Source organism: Cryptococcus neoformans (genome assembly GCF_000091045.1).
Source record: "Cryptococcus neoformans var. neoformans JEC21 chromosome 2 sequence".
Classification (NCBI taxonomy): domain Eukaryota; kingdom Fungi; phylum Basidiomycota; class Tremellomycetes; order Tremellales; family Cryptococcaceae; genus Cryptococcus; species Cryptococcus deneoformans.
In genome coordinates, this window is record NC_006684.1 from 777,501 (window position 1) to 796,819 (window position 19,319).

Sequence of the window (19,319 nt, forward strand, 5' to 3'; positions counted from 1 at the left end):
TTCCACTGCTTTGAATTTTACTTACCCGCTTATCCGGTCAATCAAGCGAGCAAGAGCTTTACTATCCTGACTAGCCACCCCTTCAACATCACCTTGGAATACCAAAAAGTTTTTTGCCTTAACAAGGATATTGAACTTGGCAAGTTGAGCATTGTAGTCTTTCCAAGCAACAGACCTTCCATCCAGAAAATACGAGGAGGAACCCGACATAGACACACTGCACATATTCGTCAATCTGCCAAGGCCATTTAATAATTAAAAAAGGCGACGAACCTGCGGCGAAAGGTCCATTCTTTACCAGCATCGTCCATATAAACTGCCATTACCCAGGCAGACCTAGCATCGCCTGAATTGTCCCCACTTTCACTCTGTGTCTGAGTTTCACTCTCGGCTTCCTGAGCTGCAGCTCTCCTCCCACGATAGATCAAATCTTTAAGCTGGGTTGATCGGAGCTGCGCTGATTTGACTCCTAGAACAAAAGAGATGGCATCCATCAAATTGGACTTGCCAGCACCGTTTGGACCTATGATAGAGACGAAGGGAACATCGCCAAACGAGATGACCTGATTACGAGAGCCGATCAGCGTTCGGAAAACGACCCCGAAGAGATGTCATAAATACCTGTTTTTCTCGATACGACTTGAAGTTGTAGAGCTCCAACCGTTGGAGCGGCATATTGGTAGATTATGAATTTGGTGGGGGGAAGAATATATGGATCGCCAGTGGGAGGAATAGGATGAAAGACTGGAACACGAGACCGGCGGACGTGTTTCGGGTTCGTGCGTGGCTGTTGGAATTAATGTCCTTGCGGTTGACGCGACTGGTGTGATCTGGCTCAAAACGCGTAGGCAGGTCGTCGTGGGCCTAACTCCCGACAGGTGTCAGGTACCTGGCGGGCCTAACGGATGAGGGGATAGTGGTTCGGGTTCGGAGCTTCGGACCGAAAGCAGCCTAGAAGAACAGGGTCAGTGGCGGCTGTGATTCGCTGGGATGCGTTGGAAGCAGCAAAGTTACGCCGCCAGTCGCTAACCACTGGCCGCAACAACCTTCCCCACATTCGTTCCAGCGTCCCCCCCCACCCCCATTCGAGCCACTGATAGCTTTTCCTCTTCTGCCTATACTTCCTGCACGGGCCTCTTTCCTATCATCCACGCCTCCTTTCCTTTTTACTCTATTCGACCCATCTTCATCCCCCGTGACTTCAGCAATCGTCAGTCACGCCGCCAGGCTATACGTACACCTTATCATCGATAGCCTAATTTAGTAGTGCTTTTTATACTCACCTTTTTGTGTTTGGTGGCGCAGATTTCAAGTCCCATTCATCAATTATCAATATTCGCCATCCATCTTTCAATCCAGTAATAGCTCCTCCAGGCCCGGATATCAAAAATTTTGAAACGAAAGATTGTCCATCTCAGCTCTTTCCATTCAGCCCATCCCATTCAACTCATACTGTTCCAGTTATAGAACATCCGGACGTATTGTCAATCAGTCGTTGGCGCTATCATCCCCATGAAGCCAGACACGGACAACGACGGGGACTATTCCCACGACGAGACGGATTTCGACACAAGAAAAGAGAGTGGGCGAAATGGCAAGGGTAAGGACGACGGCAAGGATGGCAAAGAGAAAAGGGGCACGATCAATCGGGTAAATAGTGAGTCTTTTTACGCAACTGACTTCTCCTGCGTTGCTGACCAGTAACCAATAGGAGCTTGTGTAGGTTGATACGTTTGACGGCCATTCCATGATGCTAATTTCACCGCAGAACAACTGTCGGCGAATGAAGATGCGCTGTGTAGGAGCCGATGAGCCACCATGTAAACGTTGCAGGAACAGCGGTTTGGAATGTATCATGGAGAAACCTGGTAAATCGACCATTGGAGGGGAGCCTGGAGAAGAGTATGTGGAATCATTTAAAGGTTCATCCACAGGATCTGACTGTCACTGTAGTCGCATACGATCGTTAGAGAGCCAGGTGTCTTCAATCCAAAATACACTTTCCGACTTGGTCACCACTCTCCGTGCCGGTATTTCCTCTGGTGCATCGAATGCGTCGGGCCAGACACCTGTGGGTGTGAGCACCACCACTCCTGATTATGCGCCCCCTATGGGTGGTATACATATCCCTGGAACGGTGTCCAGCTTAGTTTTGAACTCCTCTCTTTCTCCTTCAGTACCTTCGGGCACTGTCGATCCAACTGCACATTTCCGCCATTCATCAGTAGGTACTCCAGCAAGTACCTACATGGGTCCACCCACTTCCGCAGGGTTCGTTCACCATCAAAATTCAGCCGACCCATTTCGTCCGTACACATCAAACTCTCGAGTCCAGCCTATCGGATTGACTCATACGACTCAAAATTCGGATAGCCCAGCTCCACCGCGCTTCCCTCCGGCGCTTGATGAAGCATCACGACGACAAAATGTTTCTGCGATCCCTACCAATAATGCTGCATGGCATTCGCCTGCTCCAAGCCGAAATGAGGGTCCCAAACACCCCACACGCCACATGTCCCTCCCTCCGTCTCGTGCGGGCTCCATGGGCCCACCTGACATCTTTGGCGCCGAGGAAATCATCAATCCATTGGGAGAGATGTCCAACATGGCGGGACTGGTAGAGGCTGCTGTCGAGCGTGCAAGGGAAGAGCAGGCTGCTCAAACGACAGGCAAGGCGCCAACACCTGCTGATCCTGGATCTGGAAAGCGAGGAGCGGCGGATATGGAAAGGGGCCCGTCATTAGATAATAACGAAGGATCATCCAAGAAAGCAAGATTGGCGTCCCCACCTCCTGCATCACCGCCTCCCCTAGGCCCAACAGTGATAGAGACACAAAATCTTCCTCCGAGGGCTATCCTGCCAGGCCTATGGCCAATTGCGAAAAGATTACATCAACATGCTTATCCGGACGTAGTTACTGCCGGCTATGTCACCGAGGAAGAGGGTAGAGAGTTGATGAAAGTGTAGGCTTTTTTTTTATACTTTTTTTGAGGGCCGCTAACTAGAGCCTTTCTTTAGCTTCTATTCCGGATCGTCCAATTTTATCCCGTGTTACGACCCTGCAGTCGATACTTGGGAATCGTGAGTGTCAATTCTCACGGATTGAAGGAATATACGCTAAAGAGGGCCGGATAGTCTCCGTGTTCGCTCTCCATTCTCCATAACTGCAATTGTCTGGGTGGGAGCTAGAGTCAGGGATGGTGGTGGTACGTCCGCATTTACGATTTTCTTACCGTTCTTCTGCTGATCAATTTTTTCAGGTCCACATAGTGAAGTTCAAAAGGCTTGTCTCGCCCATGCTGAACGCCTAGGTACGTATTTGACAAAGCAAGGGAAACTCTAGGGCTGATGTACTCCTCACATAGCAAAAGGCACCCTCTTCCATCCTGTGCACCGTATCGAAGCCGTCCAGAGCATGATCCTTGTTTCTGCTTTTCAAGATAATGGATGGTTACCTGGAGGTCATGCCGTAAGGATGGCAGTTGACATGGGGATCAATAGATCTTTTATCCATCTTTTGAGGACAGGTATGGGGAAGGGAAAATCGAAGGAGGAGTTGGAGCAGGAGAGGACATTAGTGGTACACTCGAGAGTCTGGTTTGGGGTGAGTGTCGTTTCCTTGTAGTCATGATGCTCGCTGACCTGAGTTTCAGTTATATTTGATGGAACATCAGTACGGCTATTGCTTCGCCCTTGGAATGTACTATATTTACTGACGAGCTTCTAGGATGGCATACGGTTCAGGACGACCTGCAATCATAAGGGAAGACGAAACTATCCACCAATGCAGACGTCTTCTCGATCATCCACTATCCATTACCTCTGATGCGAGACTTGTTTCAACAGTCGAATTGACTGCACTACGCTGTAAGTGCAGCGCGGTCCTGCTTCTGCTTGATATCGCTGATGGTTTTTGCAGCCCCCTTGCATATTGAGCTCACTGCAGCGCCAGATCTTCCCATTGCCGAGAGTACATTGCGCAGGTTGAAACAAGCAAATCAAGACTTTGACGCATGGGAGAGGTATTGGGATAGGATCCTGAGTGCGTAGCAAGGACCGTCACCGTACTCTTGACGCTGATCGTTTATTGCGCACAGCCGATCGTTTTGCAAAGAGCAAGGGCGACTTTTTCCGAGAGTCTCTCATAATTCAGCGTCAATATGCCGAGTAGGTTGTAGTTTTCGTAAGGTTCTCTCTTGGACGCTAAGAAAGAGCTGCAGGCTTTTCGTTAATTCCCAATTACTCCGGGGAATCAAAGAACCGTCTGACGTTGTTGGTATGCCCGAAGAAAAGCGAGCTTTGGCCATTCGGGCTATGAGAAATGCTCAAAAGTGTCTAGATATTTGTTTACATGGCGAAAACGTATGTGTGCCGACTTTTAGGAACTATACTTTATGTCTGACTTTGCGTTAGTATCGCAATGGTTTGCGCTACGCAGTGCATTACACTCGTGAGTCACGAGGTAAGGGGGTAAGTTGAACTGGACTAACGGGATCAATAGACGTCTGCGCTGCCTTTGCAGCCTCTTTTTTAATACGTATCGCTAGACTGTTTCCCTATGAGTTGAATCTGAAGAAAACAGCAAAAGATATCGAAGAGCTTGCTTGCATATTATCAGAGAGTTAGTCAATCGATCAAATCTGTCATATGCGTCTGAAATGACGCCTTTTTAGTTCCTGCTGGTCGCTACGCCCGCTCTCTTCGACTTATCCTTCGAAAAGCTCGTCGACAAAAGGTAATACCGGCTCCGAGCGTGATATCTTCCCCCAACAGACTCAATGTTCCTTTACCTGGGGGACATCCCGGTAAGACAGGTGACGCACCTGGCGCTTCTGGAATCACTGCATTCTCTCCTTCGCAGCTGGTCAATCCCTCTTTCTACCCCGCAGCCAGCCCTGCTACTTCAGTTGCTGCAGGAGCCAACGTAAACTCCGCTCAGGCGCATATATCACCCAATTCTTCAATGCTGCTAAATGCAACTAACCAGATTATCAACGACTCCCCCTCGTCAGTTGAATTATTCGAATTCGATTCCTTGTTCGCACATGAGACAATGGAAAAGGCAGGAATTCCACTTGGAGAAAACGACCAGTTACCCTTGTGAGCTTTGCCTGTCCCTTTCACATGTGCATTGTAACTCATGTATATCCAAGGTTCTTGGACGGTCAGTCCCTCGGTGGATCGGCTGCTCCGACCGACACAGCACCCTACGTGGGACTTGAACAGTTTTTCATGCCTCAGGACGTTGACAGTAGGCTAGTTGATCCGTCCCTGCGGACTGAGGATCAACAGGCACAGAGCAGCGGTATGCCGATGGACGTTTGGTGGTAGAAGGGATAACGATGAGGTTATTGAGAGCAACTCGATTTGCAAGGGAGAACAACTTGAAAGAACTAATTTTCGACTTTACATTATTCATTCCGGATTGTGAGGTGGTCCGAAACGCTGTGTATTAATAACTTTCTTTCTTGGGAATTTTTATTTTATGATGTAGTCATTGCATGCGTATAAATATGAATGGTCAAGGGGAGATACATGGACAAGCAATAAGTCACTGCGGATCTTGGCAACATTATTCAACCGGCAACGACGAAAGAACAGGTATGCATGTCGATGTAGTTTTATATTGCGCTGATGGCGATGGTGGTGATGGGAGATGGATGACGGAGAAGCCGGTAATTAATGAGCTGCGATATTAATTTTATTTCTTAGTTACTAATTAATTAACATTTTTTGGCCTATAACTGCCACACAGCCATTGCCGCCGGCGTACACGTGGAAGAAACCGGACGGACTCGGTGATGTTGCTGTTCCAGCAGGGGGGAAAGGCGATTTCCGCACGTGGCGGGCCCTGTGGACGTCATCAGCTTTGGCAGAAGTCCCTTTGGACCGATACCCTGGTCCCGTTTCTCCTCTCGCTGGCGCCCGACTCTTTCCATCGATTCTTTGCTCTTGGTTTTGTTACACACGTCTCTATATCCGCAATTCCGCCTTCGCTCCATACATCCTCGCCATTCTCGCCTCCATTCCCTCAACCACAGCCTCCAAAACCCCTCTATCACTGTATATCTTTCACTTCATCTTGTCACATATCTTGTCTACATCTCTTCCTTTGTGGATCCCGTAGCTCATCTCAACTGTCATCTTCAACAAACCCACATACGCATCTCGATTTCTATACCATCCACCAGAGCCTCGAAATAACACCACTATGACCCTCCCCGAAGTTTGCAAGCAATTTGAACCTTATTTCATCTTGGACGATGCGAAGCTCGTCGATATCGTCAAGCACTTCCGTAAGGAGATGGAGGAAGGTCTTGCGAGCTATGGAAAAGACATGGCTATGATTCCTACCTTCGTTACTGGCGTTCCAGATGGTACTGAAGAAGGGTGAGTCTTTAGCGTTACTAGGGCGATTAGGGAATGGAGACAAGAAACTTTCGCTTTTCATGTTGGAAAAAAAAAGTTTGCTCGCTATAGAATGATCAGCTGATTTTTTTGGGCAGCGTATTCTTGGCTTTGGATCTGGGAGGCACCAATTTGTAAGTCATTGCAGTACATGGCTTTTTTGAATCACGCCAATCATCGTCCCTTTTCGTGATGCTGTTGGAAGGCCGATCGTGGACGGAGGCTGATTAACTGAATTTCTCCTGATGCCCGTTCAATAATAGACGCGTCTGTTTGATTCTTCTGCAAGGCCACAACCAATTCAAGATCAAACAGCAAAAGTATAAAGTATCAGAGGAGCTTAAAACGGGCCAGGCGCGGGTGCTCTTTGGTGAGTAAATGTTTAGGTGTAATTTCTGAATCAGAGTATCTAATGGTGGAGAGTTGCAGATTACATTGCAGAATCTGTCGATAACTTCCTTACCGAAGTTGAGAGTCACGAAGATATTGCTATACCCGCCACCGGCGAGCCTATGCATCTTGGGTTTACCTTTAGGTGCGTTGCGTCCGCCGAGGAACCTTATCTCAAGCTGATGCACATCGCAGTTTCCCTGTGGAACAAACTGCTATTGACGCGGGCAAATTACTTACATGGACCAAGGGCTTCAACACGAAGAACGCTATCGGCCACGATGTCGTTCGTCTTTTACAAGACGCTTTCGACCGCAAGCACATGCATGTCCGATGCAGTGCATTGGTTAATGACGTAAGTACCACCTTTTCTTCCAAACTTCAGCTCACAATACATCGTACAGACTGTGGGCACCCTTCTTTCCCGCTCATATCAGAGTGGTCCTGCTCTCATCGGTGCCATTTTTGGCACTGGTACAAATGGTGCCTATATCGACAAGACACGAACCATCAGCAAGTTGGGCAAAGAAAAAATTGAGGACGCCGAAGAGGGCGGCGAGCATGCTGGAGAATTTATGGTCGTCAACATGGAATGGGGAGCGTTTGACAACAAGGTCTGTGTAGTGCCCTTGTGATCAATAGACTAGGGGTTGACACAAAGCAGAGGCAGTGCCTACCTATCTCCATTTTTGATAATAAACTGGACCGAGAAAGCATAAACCCGTGAGTTGGGCCATTTTTTCAAGTCAAAAAGATTATGCTAATCACTTTACATCATGCAGGCGGAAGCAAGCTTTCGAGAAACTGGTGTCCGGCATGTGTAAGCCCATGTTTCAAAGAAAACGTCGTCCTTTTTAGGCCGCTGACATTGTCAACAGACCTAGGTGAAATCACTCGTAACATGCTTCTCTACATGATTGATTCCTCTCTCCTCTTCGGGGGTCACTCCAGTGAGATTATCAACACGCATTATGGCTTCGACACTTCTTTCGTCTCTGGTATTGAAGGAATCTCTTCTCCCGAGGAGGTAAAAAAGTTAATCGTCAAGGAACTCAAGGTTGACCCAAAGCACGTTACGGATAAGTGTCCCGAGATTGTTCAGTGGGCGGTACGATTGGTTTCCGACCGAGCTTGCAAGCTTGCCGCCTGCGCTATTGCAGCTGTTGTCCTTCATACAGGCAATGACAAGGCTCCAGAGGGTGAGGAAGACAAGGGTGTGGATGTTGGTGTGGATGGCAGTGTTGCCGAGTTCTTACCCATGTTTAGTGAGAGGGTGATGGCCGCATTGAAGGCTATCCTCGGTGAGAAGAGTGCGGCAAGGGTGAAGTTGGGACTGGCCAAGGATGGGAGTGGTGTCGGTGGTAAGTTGCCACGAGGATTTCTAGTCACTCAGTGCAAGTAGTCGCTTACGGGAAACGCAGCGGCTCTCACTGCACTCCAGGCCAAGAAGGCATTAGATCGGCGATCAGACAGGTCAATCAAGTTCGTCCCTGGCGAACGTGGACCTTAAAATAAGACACCTAGCAATTTTTTGTACCGTACCTTACTTTATCTACCTGTTTCGCTCGCGCATGTGTGAATATGTGTCGTTTCGGCCTTTATTTTGGCGTTGTGAGAAGTAGCAAACCAAAGATGGAGATCATCTGTCATCTTGAGCCTGGAATACCGCTGATGCCATATTTTCTGATGCATTAGCTTGTCAAACATTCCTGTTTGAATAGTGCATATGGTAATGCTAATGTACAACTGTGATGAGACAAAAAGAGAGCAGCAGAGAAGATTATAACGCGTGAAGCTTTCTAACGGGGAGGAATTTGACCGGATAGCGCTTGAGGTAGGGCCAAGGGGGGACTGTAGCCTAATTTGATAGTTAGCTTGAGGATTTCAGAGTGGGTACAAGTCCCAGCTTACAATAATAAGTACAGCAAAACCAGCTGCGAAACTTTCCACGCCCAGCAAGACCGAGCCACTAAGATAGGATAAGACGAACGACAGCGCCTGGCAATTTGCTGTACGGTAAGTGCTCATTCGTGGGCTGTCTGTTGCGGGAGGTTACTCACGGTAAGGACAATGAATGTGGTTTGAGTGTAAGAAGTGACGAGCTGCTGAGATTGCGGATCCTGTAGGAAAATGAGTGAGCTGTCGGACTGATATCGTGATAGGCTTACGATTCGGCCCTCGAGAGTTCTTTGTATGAGGGGTGGGAGGTGATTCATATTGGGATAGGCGGCGAGGTGCTATCGACTGCTTTCTTAGCGGATATGCTAAGACCGTCAACTGCTGAGCTTGGGCAACAGAAGAAGAGAGGAGATCAACATCGGTATCCGCCGCCTTGTTCCCGCTAAATAAAAAATACATAACGAGAAGGCACAACAAGTATGACCTCAGACGGGAGCAATTGGATGGTGCCACAGTCGGCGATTCGAGCTGCCGGTGCCCGGAGGCTGCTAGCTGGACGGGAAGTTACGTGATCTCGGAACTTGACGTCATTATATTACTCGCTGGGCCGCCTTGCTGATCTCGTCGTCATATCTCTCCTGCTATATAACTCCACTCTGACATCTTTTCATCTCTCCCCTCAATCTCAAAACGCACGGTTCCCCACCCAAACGATCTTCCACACATCCCACGTCTACTACAACTCATCGCGCGTTTCACATAGCCCATCACGGCGTCCGAAGCAGTACAGCTAGGCCTCGTCGGCCTTCTCACTAGGCCAGTGATCAAAGCAGTCTTCCCCTCGGAGCGTGCACTCTCAACTTCGACCCACGAACAGGCCAAGGACAAGTCCGTCCAGGCAGCAGAAACTTCTCCTGTATCAACCGGCGCTACTTCTGAGCTCTCTGATACTCAGTGGTCTCCCACGAGTCCCGGGCCACCTGTCTTGCAATCGACAGCTGTCATTTCACAAGGCGATTCAGCGCCTGGCCATTCCATTCAAGAGACAGCCGAAGCCTCATCACCACCGTTGACATTCCCCGAACCCACCTTGCGAAGAGATCTTGCTGCAACGAATCCGGATCTCGGTGCCGTTTCCACCACTGCCAAAGAAACTCAGATCTCTGAACAACCAATGGATAGACGTTCTAATAGAGCCCTCGACGCATCCGCACAACGACCGTCCAGTATTACCTCCGCTACCCCCCAGCCCGTAATCCCAGTGACCGAGACTAATAACATGGCAATCGTCCCGGCCAACTCTGAGAATGATACTCTACTCGCCAACAGGGCAGCGGGTATCAACCTCAACGAGAGGCCAGCCAGCCGAACCACTCGCCGCAGCTCCCGTGCCAATGGAATTAAACCAGGGGCTGGACAAGGAGTTTGGGACCTCGAAGACGGAGAGACTAACGGAGGTAAGGGAGCGTCTGATTACGTTGAGGATGGAGATAGGACCTCTGTGAACCGTGGTGAGAACGGTACCAACCCTGGGCTGGAATCTGTTCTGAATGCGGACCCCAAGGACTTTAGAGACGAGACATACGGTGATACTGAAAGACCTGCGTCAGTGTTCCTCTGAATCTGGTGGTTGGTTGTCTTGTACTGACAGTTGTGGTTAGCATGAATTTGCGCCCTTCTAGATCTTATGTCAAACCTGTTCCTATCGTCACGACTTACGAGCCTCAACTCCCCGATGGCGCATCTGCCAAGCGAAGGTCGGTTGCAGGATCTACACGGGCTCCCAGTTACAAACGTGCACCTTCTCGTGCCGCCTCCATTGACAACGAGGCTGCACAGAAGCCCATGAGCCCTAGGCGTGAAGCTTCCAAGGCTGGCTCCGTCCATTCTAACACCTATGCTGCCGATATGGGTCCTAACGGCTATGATAATCAACCTCCTCGTCCTGTTTCCAGGACCGCCTCTGCACGCAACCGCCACTTTGACCAGGCTGGGGCTGCTGGAGTTGGCGCTGCAGCCGGAGGACTTGCTGTTGGTGAATTTATCTCTCAGCAGCGTCAGCAAGAGCTTCAAGGAGGCAATTCGAGGCATAATAGTGGAGTCGCCTTGCAGGATGGCGGACCTGTACCTCGCGCCACGACCTTTGAGGAGCCTTCCGACAATCAGCAAGGTGCTGCACGAACTTTATCTCCTCGTCCTCAATCCTCCTTTGGTCATCGTCCCCAGCCTCAACTCCTGGCAATCAATGAAGGCCAGGGTGATTATCAGCCGCAAGATGGTAGGGATTCTAGAGCGGGTGTCCTCGGTAGGAATGGTACAGTCATGAGTCGAGCCAATACTCTGGGAAGGAACGGGAATTTGTCGAGAGGTGCCAATGGAGGAACAGTTGGAAGCCGAAAAGGTGCTTTCGGTAGGGGTGCGGGCGCTAGCATCGGCACTCAGCCTGAGGAGGTCCTGGGCAGAGAGTAAGTCTTATTTCATTCATTCGCCGGCCGGGTGCAAATCTAATCTCATAATGTAGTGACATCCATACTCGTGCGGAACTTTCAGAAAGAATTCTGGATGATGCCACTCTTCATCGCCTTTCCACCATGGGTACGTAGTATGAATATCTTTGCTTGATTGGTATCGACTAACTTTGGCTTTAGAGAAGAAGGATGCTCGTCGTTTGACGAAGATCATCAAAAAGGAAGCTAAGACTGAAGCACAAGCCGTTCAAGCCTCTATCAAGGAGCTCGAGCGCCTTTGCAGCCTTCAGAAGGAGGCCGCTAATGCTGAACGCAAGTCTCAGCTTCGTCTTACCAAATGGACTACCAAAGAACACAAAGCTAGGATGCGATTCTTAAAGGAGAAAGAGAGGTATGAAAAGATTGAAGGCGAGTTGAGGAATGCCGAGAATGATTTCGAGGAGCGAAGGGATCATGCGGCCGGGTTGACGGCCCAGGTGGCTGAAAAGGTAAGCCGTGCCGCGGCCAAGCATCTCGCAGACGCTGACCAATTCCTCCTAGACACAAGATCTTGATGATCTGCGAGCTCAGAAAGCTGCGGACGATCGTGAGCGAGAAGTCAAGATCTTGGCCCTCAAGAACCCTGCCCATAGTTAACTGCAGTTCGTATCAGTTGTCAACCAGTAAGAGTGTATGGAAGGGAAAGACAAATCTACATCTTTATATATCTACATTTTAATAATCCAAAGTAGTTCGCGTAATCGTTTTTCATAGTGAAGTTCTCAGCGGTAGGGAGTCAAGATTGGCGTCGGCGGCAAGTAATCTGTGTACACGAGCATGAAGTTTTTGCACCCCTGTTAAGGCCATATAAAATAGCCCGTTTCAAATATAAAATTCATGTCGCAACTTATTAGTTTTGACTTGTCTTGTTGATCTTAACTTGCAGTTTGGATGGATAAAATTACGTAATCAATGGGTGACACGACTTTCGTTCAGTAGTGGAAAAGTTGATATATGCATCGAGAGGTTGGTGGTTTTGACATATTTATGCAGGGCACGTAACTAAGAATCTAAGACTGACCTTATTAGCTAATTTTGCCCGTTTTTCACCTTTCTTAGCTAGCTGCCAATATAAAAAGTTAGCTAATTCCCCATACAAACCTTAAAAAAACTAAGTCAGGTCTTAACTTTTATATTTGAAACGGGCTTATAATAAATAAGTACTGAAACCGTAACTTCTTTTGCGAGACCTCCGTCCGGTAGTATAAAAGTCCGTCGGACTTCTTCGTCATCCTCCAATGCGAAGTGATCGTCTTGAATATACAATTTGTCCAGATGTAAAATATGGAAATCGCTTTCCGCCATTTACCCCAATCTAGCATCCATTCTGTCTGTTCTCCTTTCTATGGTGCTGTCCAGTGTCCCCTCAGCGTCCTATTCATGACCTATTTCATGTCACTTATCGCACTTGAGGGCTCCCCTCTTGATACTTGAGCATGTTGGGAACCACCATCGCCGGCATGGTACTTCAGTTGAAGTACGCTCTTCGACATCCACATCACTTGCGTCGGAGGAATCGTCACCCCTCTCTGCATCTTCATTGTTATTGGCAATCGGTGAACATGGTTGTGGTATCTCATTATCTCTTTGCCCTGGTGAATGATGATGTGAGCCGATCGTTTTATTCTCGTGCTCAGCTACATCGCCCAAAGTTCATATGAGAGTCGTATAAGACTCAAAATCTCTTGTCCGGAAGCTTCACGAAACATCATTGGAAGAACCTCTGGTTGACTGAAGGTCTTGTTGGATAAACGTGAAAAAAGCTTCTGAAGACCCAGTACTATCGATGCTAGGAAGAGGCATACTGCTTGGAATTGGAGCTGAGTAATTTCTCTCTCGGATGACATAATAGCGTATGTAGTGGGATTCGGCGAAATCGAAATCCAATACGTTCCCACTGCTCAGCAGCGAGGGGACGTCCTCACAAAGGCACTTGGTGGAGCCGCGATCAGCGCATTGAAGCTCAAGGAAGTTCAAGACGGTTTGGAAAGCAAGGACGCCAGTGCCGATAAGATGGGAAGAACCTTGCAGGAGGTGGATGAGTAGATAAAAGAAGGAGAAGAAGGGACATGTTCGTTCAAGTGTGCGGTACGTATTCCTTGCCTTACGCGTCCTCTCCTATCTCTCACACAGTTCGCCGCCGTCTCAGCATTACGCTCGGAGGGGGGAGCCTACCAAGAGGACCCTCATATGCTACGCTGACGTCGATTGGGCTAATTGCAAGGACATTGTCAACTCTTGAAAGAGAGGCCCATATTGAAGAGCGTGTTAAAACTGCCAGGGCGTTTTAAAAGACCCCAAGGCTTAGAATTAGTCCATAGTGACTTTTTGTACCGCTCCTGCCTCATCCTGAAATGACGATTTAGCAGGGGATGTAAGGTCCTTCTATAATTGATGATGGATACTTGGGCCCTTCAGCGAGATGGAACTGGGAATACCATCCATGTTCTTCCTGGTGGTAAATCAGAATGAAATGGAGCGGTAAAAAGTGGCGGCTTTTCTCGCTGACAGTTGAGATTCTTTTACTTCCAGGGGTTTCCAGTATCATAGTAGATCTCGCGGCCGCTGCTAGGTTCTATTTCAGAGCTTGCATGGTATAGCCGCGACTTCAACCACTGTAGGGAGATTGTATCGACGACGGTCATGTTGTTTCGGGTTTAGTAGGCGTGATGAGCAGATTTGCCTACGACGGAAACGTTAGATATACATACAGCTGTGAAGTAAATTGTACTTACTTACATGAGGATCTCGTCGTTGCAGTCTTCCTTCATTGTTAGGAGCTATTTGATATAAGGATCTGCACGCGGCGACATCTGCTCAAGCCGTCTGAGAATTGCCGATCACAGTAGTTGAAGACGTCTCAGTTCAATCGACTCTAAATGTCTTTACCTTTTTCAGGAGAGGTGCATGCATTGAACCATGGACGTGGAAAACGTCGCCAAGAATGGGCCTTGCCTGAAGTCGTGCCTGATGATCTGAAATTGTCCTTATCACCTTACGCTCTTCTGTCGGCGGCGGCGTCTTTATTATTATGCTCCGAAGCGCAGCTATCCAAACGAGTCCGCTCTCCATCCCTCTGCATCTAAACGCCGCCGTGGTCCACAGCCACAACCTCGAGGTCGACCCTCTTCAGCTGCGCTTACGAGACAGCCGCGCTTACGACTCTTCAATTGCCCTTACGCAGTCATTCGATCAGCCCCCAACTTCCTCCAGTAAGTCCCGTCCCTGGCGGTGACGTTCCTCAAGCTTTAATTACGGCCCCTGGAACCAAATAACAGCAATCGCCATAATTTGGGTGCCTGCAATGTATTATGCCAAAATAAATGTTGCCCTAGGTATTGGATAGAGGACGAACGAGCATGCTAAAGGCACAACTGGCGGTGGCGAATGCTCTTCAGCTACTAAATAACCCAAGGTTCAATACACGCTGTGCCAGTGGCGCTGTACAGCTACCTCCGTCCACTGATCCTGAACCTGAACTCTACGAGCTTTTGAATACTAATTCGGAAGATACTTCTCCTCTCTAACCAATCAGACCTACCGCGTTTTTGGATGATAAGTTTATTAGGTTGGGTGGTTTGTTGGACGGTACATGTGATTCATATGTAGGAGGTACTACTATGACGAACGATGGGTCAGAATGTCGCTTTGTGTAGTTTGAAGGAGTGCGCAACCTATTGTTAAGAGAGAGGGTTTCGGTAGTTTACTTGTTGAGATAGGAGGTGTAGATGGATATATGTGTTGGGACTCGGGCCCGTTGTGCATGTGACATATGCTGCCGATAAAGTCAAGACGTTTGCCACCAACGACAACGCTCTTACTAGCAAATCCACAGTTAAGTGAATATGTTATAAAGTTCCTTCAGTCTCTGTAACTTACCTATTTTGGAGGGGACTCCAGTCAAACAGGACTTCGTGAGCTGCACTTTCTTGGTGAGGAACGATTCGGATGCATCGTTGAGAATGACGGGTTTTAGTGAATCTGAAACTGTCTACCAATGGCGAACTCAATCGACGATTGAGGCTGTGAAAAACGTCTCGCAAGCTTTGCCGCAAAAGCGTCTCAAGTCGACAACGGAACTTATCTTTTGCCTATGGGCAACGCGCCTTTTAATAATCATGCAGAGAAGGTTTGAAAAAATGGTAGAAAGCATCTCTTACAGACGTTCTGGCTTTATGGGTTGAGAATTTCCTATACAGGTATTCCAACTCATGGCGAATTCTGAGGGCTTCCTCACATCAGAAAACATCATACATGGGATGCACTGTAATTAAAAACTGTTCATAATAATAGTGTCCCTTCAAATTGTATACATATGACAAAATAGGAATACCTGGACCGATTACTTAAACTTGCTCCAACATCTCTGACTGTGATAACACAGGTCCAACTTTCGCTTTCTCATTCTGGTCAAGCCCATGTGTACCCTGGGCAGCTTCAGCTGCAAACGTGGTATGGGGTTTCCAACCCGCTGAGCGTCTGGGGCTCCCGCATTCTTCCATCATCCTATCAACCTGTTCCAGAGTGAGGCCCTTGGTCTCCCATACAAAGAGATAGGCGTAGATAAAGCAGAGAATACAGGTTGAACCCCAAAGGAAAAAGACTTTTGAACCGAGGTTCTAAGGAAGTGTCAGCTTCAAGTAAAACGTCTTGCCGAAAAACACTCACAGCCTCGTCAGTTCCAACAAGATAAGGAGTAATGACGGCGATAATACAGTTCCATAGCCAGTTAGAGGCGGTGGAGAGACCAACACCTCGCGCTCTGATAGGCAATGGGAAAATTTCACCAATAGAAACCCAAGCGCCTGGACCCCAAGTTGACGCGAAGAAGAAGACGTAAATGCAAATGAAGGAGATCTGCACCTTAACGACTGTAGTGTCTCCAGGCTTGGCGACACCGATGATACCGACAATGAACTCGCAGATAAGCATACCGAGGGCACCATAGATAAGAAGGGGTCGTCGACCAAATCGCTCGATAGTCCAGAAGGACACAGGTGTGGAGCAGACGTTGACTAAAGTAGTGATGAGAGAAATCAAGAAGGGGTTCGAGATAGTCCCAAGGTCGGTGAAGAAGGTGGTTCCAAAGTAGAAGATGAAGCTGGACATCACTGTCAGTAAATTTATTATAAAGGACACAGAAAAGCGCAAACTCACTTGACACCAGTCCATTGCTGCATCATTTGCATGGAAATACCGAGAAGGGTTCGACGAAGGTTAGAACCAGGGTTGCGAATACCACCAGTGAAACAGGCAGCCCAAGAGGAGAGGTAAGTCACATTGGGAGTAAGCTCAGTCTCGTACTCGTGATTGGCCACAATTTCGGCGATTTCATCCTTGATGTAATCAGAGTCCACAGGTTGACCTCGGACTCGAGACAGTGCCTTTCTTGCCTGTTCGATCTTGCCGGCCTTGACATACCAACGAGGAGACTCTGGAAGCAAAAGGAGACCACCACCGAGGATAAGACTAAGGTGGAAATCAGCATTGTTTTCGATGGAATGGAAGGAAAGACACTGACGCCCAGGCAAACTGAATGGCGATGGGGATACGGTATGACCCGCTATCGGTCCGGTTCTGAGTTGCGTAACATACACAAGAGGAAAGAAGAAGACCAATAGTGATGCAAAACTGGTAACCCGAGACAATAGCACCTCGAACCTTTAAAAAATGAGCTGGGTGCAATAAATTACGTTTATAATGAGCATACCTTTCGAGGAGCGATCTCCGACATGTAGAGAATGATGATCGCTGAAATGAAACCGACACCAAACCCAGCGATGAGACGACCGGCCACCAGCTGCGGAATTGGTCAGAACCTCGAACACTCAACTATCGTACGAATTAACTCACCAAGCCGAGGCCAGTTGAAGCAGTCTGCAGACAGCAACCAACGATAAATACACAACAACCAGAAACGATAGTAATCCTTCGACCGAAGTAGTCGGCAAGGTCACCAGCGATGATCGCACCAAAGAACGTTCCGGCAGAAAGAATGGAAGTGATCAAAGACTTCTCCCAAGCTGGCAGAGTGAAGGCATCTTTGGTCGCCTGATCCGCATCGGCGCCAGGAATAGGAAGACCCGTCATCATGTTGATGAAGTAATTCATACCCAACACGCCGTTCATGTAACCAGAATCGAAGCTACCGACAAGAAAATCAAAGCTAGTCAGTTCCCGAAGTGAAAGAAATTGGGTCAAGACTTACCCGAAAAAGATACCACCGAAAGAGGCAAAGACACAAAGGAGATAAGCCTTAACAGTCACAGGAGCCTCCACCCGCTCGGGGCTGAGAGGCGCCGAGAGGACGCCAGGACCACCAGGCACTGATATCATAGTTAGTAAGACTGCAACAATGAATATAAGAGAAACACCCACTAATGTTTGAGTGTTTAGTAGTTGTGTTGTAGAGTGTGAATTAAAAGAAGGAAAATGTGTTCTCCCACTGAAGTATTTTTCACGGTGTAGGAGATGGAAGTCGTGAGGAGTGGCAGTCTCCGATGTGAGTTTGTTGCTGAGGTGGGAATGAAATTACAATGCATTGTTGGCCCCCTTTTATAGACGTGCGGAAACGGAACTCAATTCACAAGACTGTACGAATTATGCCCATCGTACGTTGTTTGATGGGAAAGAACCAGGCTCGACGGCAAAAAAAACAACATGCGGAAAGGGCGGAAAGGGCGGAAAAGGCGATCGTGCCTAGAAAAAGACCGAGCCAATGGGGCAACGTGGGGCAACATTAGGGTTTCCCTGGGGCAATGCGGGAGGCTTTTCTTTCCTTCACAGGATTGAAGTAAATATTACCCTGAACATTTTCCTCTGCCGAAATAAATTGTGCCTACCCATCAGGCACACTGCCGGTTGTGGTTGTTGTTGGTCGCCGCGATCAACCGCAGTAACGCAAGGGTGGCATAAGACAGACGTTCGAGAATCGCGGAAAAGGAAAAAAGAGGAAAAGAGGAAGGCGGAAAGACGAAGAGGAAACACAAAGGGAGAAGAGCAAACTAGCATAGGGATAGGGGATAGATGATAGATGGAAGAGGGAAGTCGTTAAGAGACAGGCGATAAGAGAGAGGATATGCGTAGAATCTGAAAGCTGAAGCTGAGAACTAAGAACAGAGAGCCCTTTTTACCCCGACGGCTCTTCGGCAAACGGTGGGGGGGATCAAAAAGTAACCGCAAGCGCTAGTGATGGAAAACCAAATTCTTTGCGGAAAGACAAACGACGCCGTAAATTCTCACCAATGGCCTACTACTATCTACCATGTGCTGCCTTGTGCACCTGACTTCCCCTGGTTCCTATGACTTCCACCTAATTAGGATAGCCAATTTAGCCAAGTCGAGCGAGATATTGCACATTCTACCATGATTGATGTTTCACAAATCATCCTTCAACTTGGGACAAAGATTATTACGGCAGCCAACGTCGGAGGACGATAATGGTTATGGATTCATGATACGTCAAATGTGGTGTGCTCAAATTAATCAGTGTCTTCTTGTGCTCTATAGAGTCAGTGTATTTTGCAACGCTGCTCTCGTATCCTATTATTACAAGGTACACGAGCATACGCCTTGCATGGTTAAAAGCTTCGGTTCGTGTATACAAGATTGTATGCCGACCAACTAAGATCGGGGGATACATACACTTAGACATAAAATAGCAGGTATTACTAAGCCCGTTGATTGTTGTCGTTGATTATCAGTTCATTGCACTCTTTACCCCCCACCTCCTACATAGGTGGAGTATTGTGCATTGTCGGTCAAGTACGATGGTATGCAGTATTACCCCTCGTGATTTCACCATCCGCGTATAACGGTTGACTGAGTAGCCGAAGGAAACAGAACAACGGATTATAGCCAAGAACTATTGCTGGCCGGTATGCCTGCCATGATGGCTGACAACGGAAAATGTCGCAGCCCATTGCCGCACATTCGATCTGGCTCGCTTCTGATTGCCCTGACAGTGCCCGGCGGGATCGGGGAATCTGAAAGAGACTAATCATAATAAAAGTCCAAAGGGAACCAGGAACCAGGAACTCTGTCAGATCACCAGATCCGGATCATCCATCACATAACGAGAAAAGAAATGAGGAGGGATTGGGTCGTCGAGCGTA

General features: G+C 48.2%; 6 protein-coding genes across 6 annotated transcripts in view; 3 read left to right on the plus strand and 3 right to left on the minus strand.

The window, feature by feature from the left end:
- CNB02640 (cohesin complex subunit psm1, putative) overlaps positions 1-872 on the minus strand; it is a 5,169-nt gene extending 4,297 nt beyond the window's left edge. Inside the window, exons 1-3 of the mRNA XM_024656524.1 lie at positions 622-872; positions 274-563; positions 26-217 (exon numbers count right to left, since the gene is read on the minus strand). Coding sequence (XP_024512144.1) covers positions 26-217; positions 274-563; positions 622-675 — 536 coding nt within the window. The 5' untranslated portion in view covers positions 676-872. The remainder of the gene's footprint in view (positions 1-25; positions 218-273; positions 564-621) is intronic.
- A 115-nt stretch (positions 873-987) lies between these two features.
- CNB02650 (hypothetical protein) lies at positions 988-5,616 on the plus strand. The gene is made up of 18 exons (XM_024656525.1): positions 988-1,210; positions 1,306-1,657; positions 1,712-1,719; positions 1,769-1,902; positions 1,954-2,964; positions 3,020-3,082; positions 3,137-3,207; positions 3,262-3,312; positions 3,367-3,605; positions 3,655-3,674; positions 3,729-3,868; positions 3,921-4,043; positions 4,099-4,168; positions 4,222-4,363; positions 4,415-4,451; positions 4,503-4,622; positions 4,675-5,101; positions 5,155-5,616. Exons 2-18 carry the CDS (start codon positions 1,513-1,515, stop codon positions 5,330-5,332), a joined length of 2,979 nt encoding a protein of 992 aa, XP_024512145.1. The 5' UTR covers positions 988-1,210; positions 1,306-1,512; the 3' UTR covers positions 5,333-5,616.
- A 341-nt stretch (positions 5,617-5,957) lies between these two features.
- CNB02660 (hexokinase, putative) lies at positions 5,958-8,507 on the plus strand. Its single transcript, XM_024656526.1, has 11 exons — positions 5,958-6,064; positions 6,129-6,391; positions 6,508-6,543; positions 6,673-6,779; positions 6,839-6,944; positions 6,995-7,154; positions 7,204-7,413; positions 7,464-7,522; positions 7,582-7,619; positions 7,678-8,160; positions 8,221-8,507. Exons 2-11 carry the CDS (start codon positions 6,213-6,215, stop codon positions 8,307-8,309), a joined length of 1,467 nt encoding a protein of 488 aa, XP_024512146.1. The 5' UTR covers positions 5,958-6,064; positions 6,129-6,212; the 3' UTR covers positions 8,310-8,507.
- On the minus strand, positions 8,481-9,119 carry CNB02665 (hypothetical protein). Its single transcript, XM_024658540.1, has 4 exons — positions 8,968-9,119; positions 8,860-8,919; positions 8,711-8,797; positions 8,481-8,657 (listed from the first exon to the last, which is right to left on the minus strand). Exons 1-4 carry the CDS (start codon positions 9,013-9,015, stop codon positions 8,580-8,582), a joined length of 273 nt encoding a protein of 90 aa, XP_024514215.1. The 5' UTR covers positions 9,016-9,119; the 3' UTR covers positions 8,481-8,579.
- Positions 9,120-9,321: 202 nt separating this feature from the next.
- On the plus strand, positions 9,322-12,004 carry CNB02670 (DNA binding protein Ncp1, putative). The gene is made up of 5 exons (XM_568854.1): positions 9,322-10,303; positions 10,360-11,163; positions 11,220-11,293; positions 11,347-11,654; positions 11,707-12,004. Exons 1-5 carry the CDS (start codon positions 9,873-9,875, stop codon positions 11,800-11,802), a joined length of 1,713 nt encoding a protein of 570 aa, XP_568854.1. The 5' UTR covers positions 9,322-9,872; the 3' UTR covers positions 11,803-12,004.
- Positions 12,005-15,455: 3,451 nt separating this feature from the next.
- On the minus strand, positions 15,456-17,719 carry CNB02680 (glucose transporter, putative). Its single transcript, XM_568855.1, has 8 exons — positions 17,584-17,719; positions 17,414-17,531; positions 17,059-17,350; positions 16,916-17,005; positions 16,727-16,866; positions 16,363-16,674; positions 15,874-16,306; positions 15,456-15,824 (listed from the first exon to the last, which is right to left on the minus strand). Coding segments are annotated over exons 1-8 (1,659 nt in total). The 5' UTR covers positions 17,585-17,719; the 3' UTR covers positions 15,456-15,551.
- Between the last annotated feature and the right edge of the window lie 1,600 nt (positions 17,720-19,319).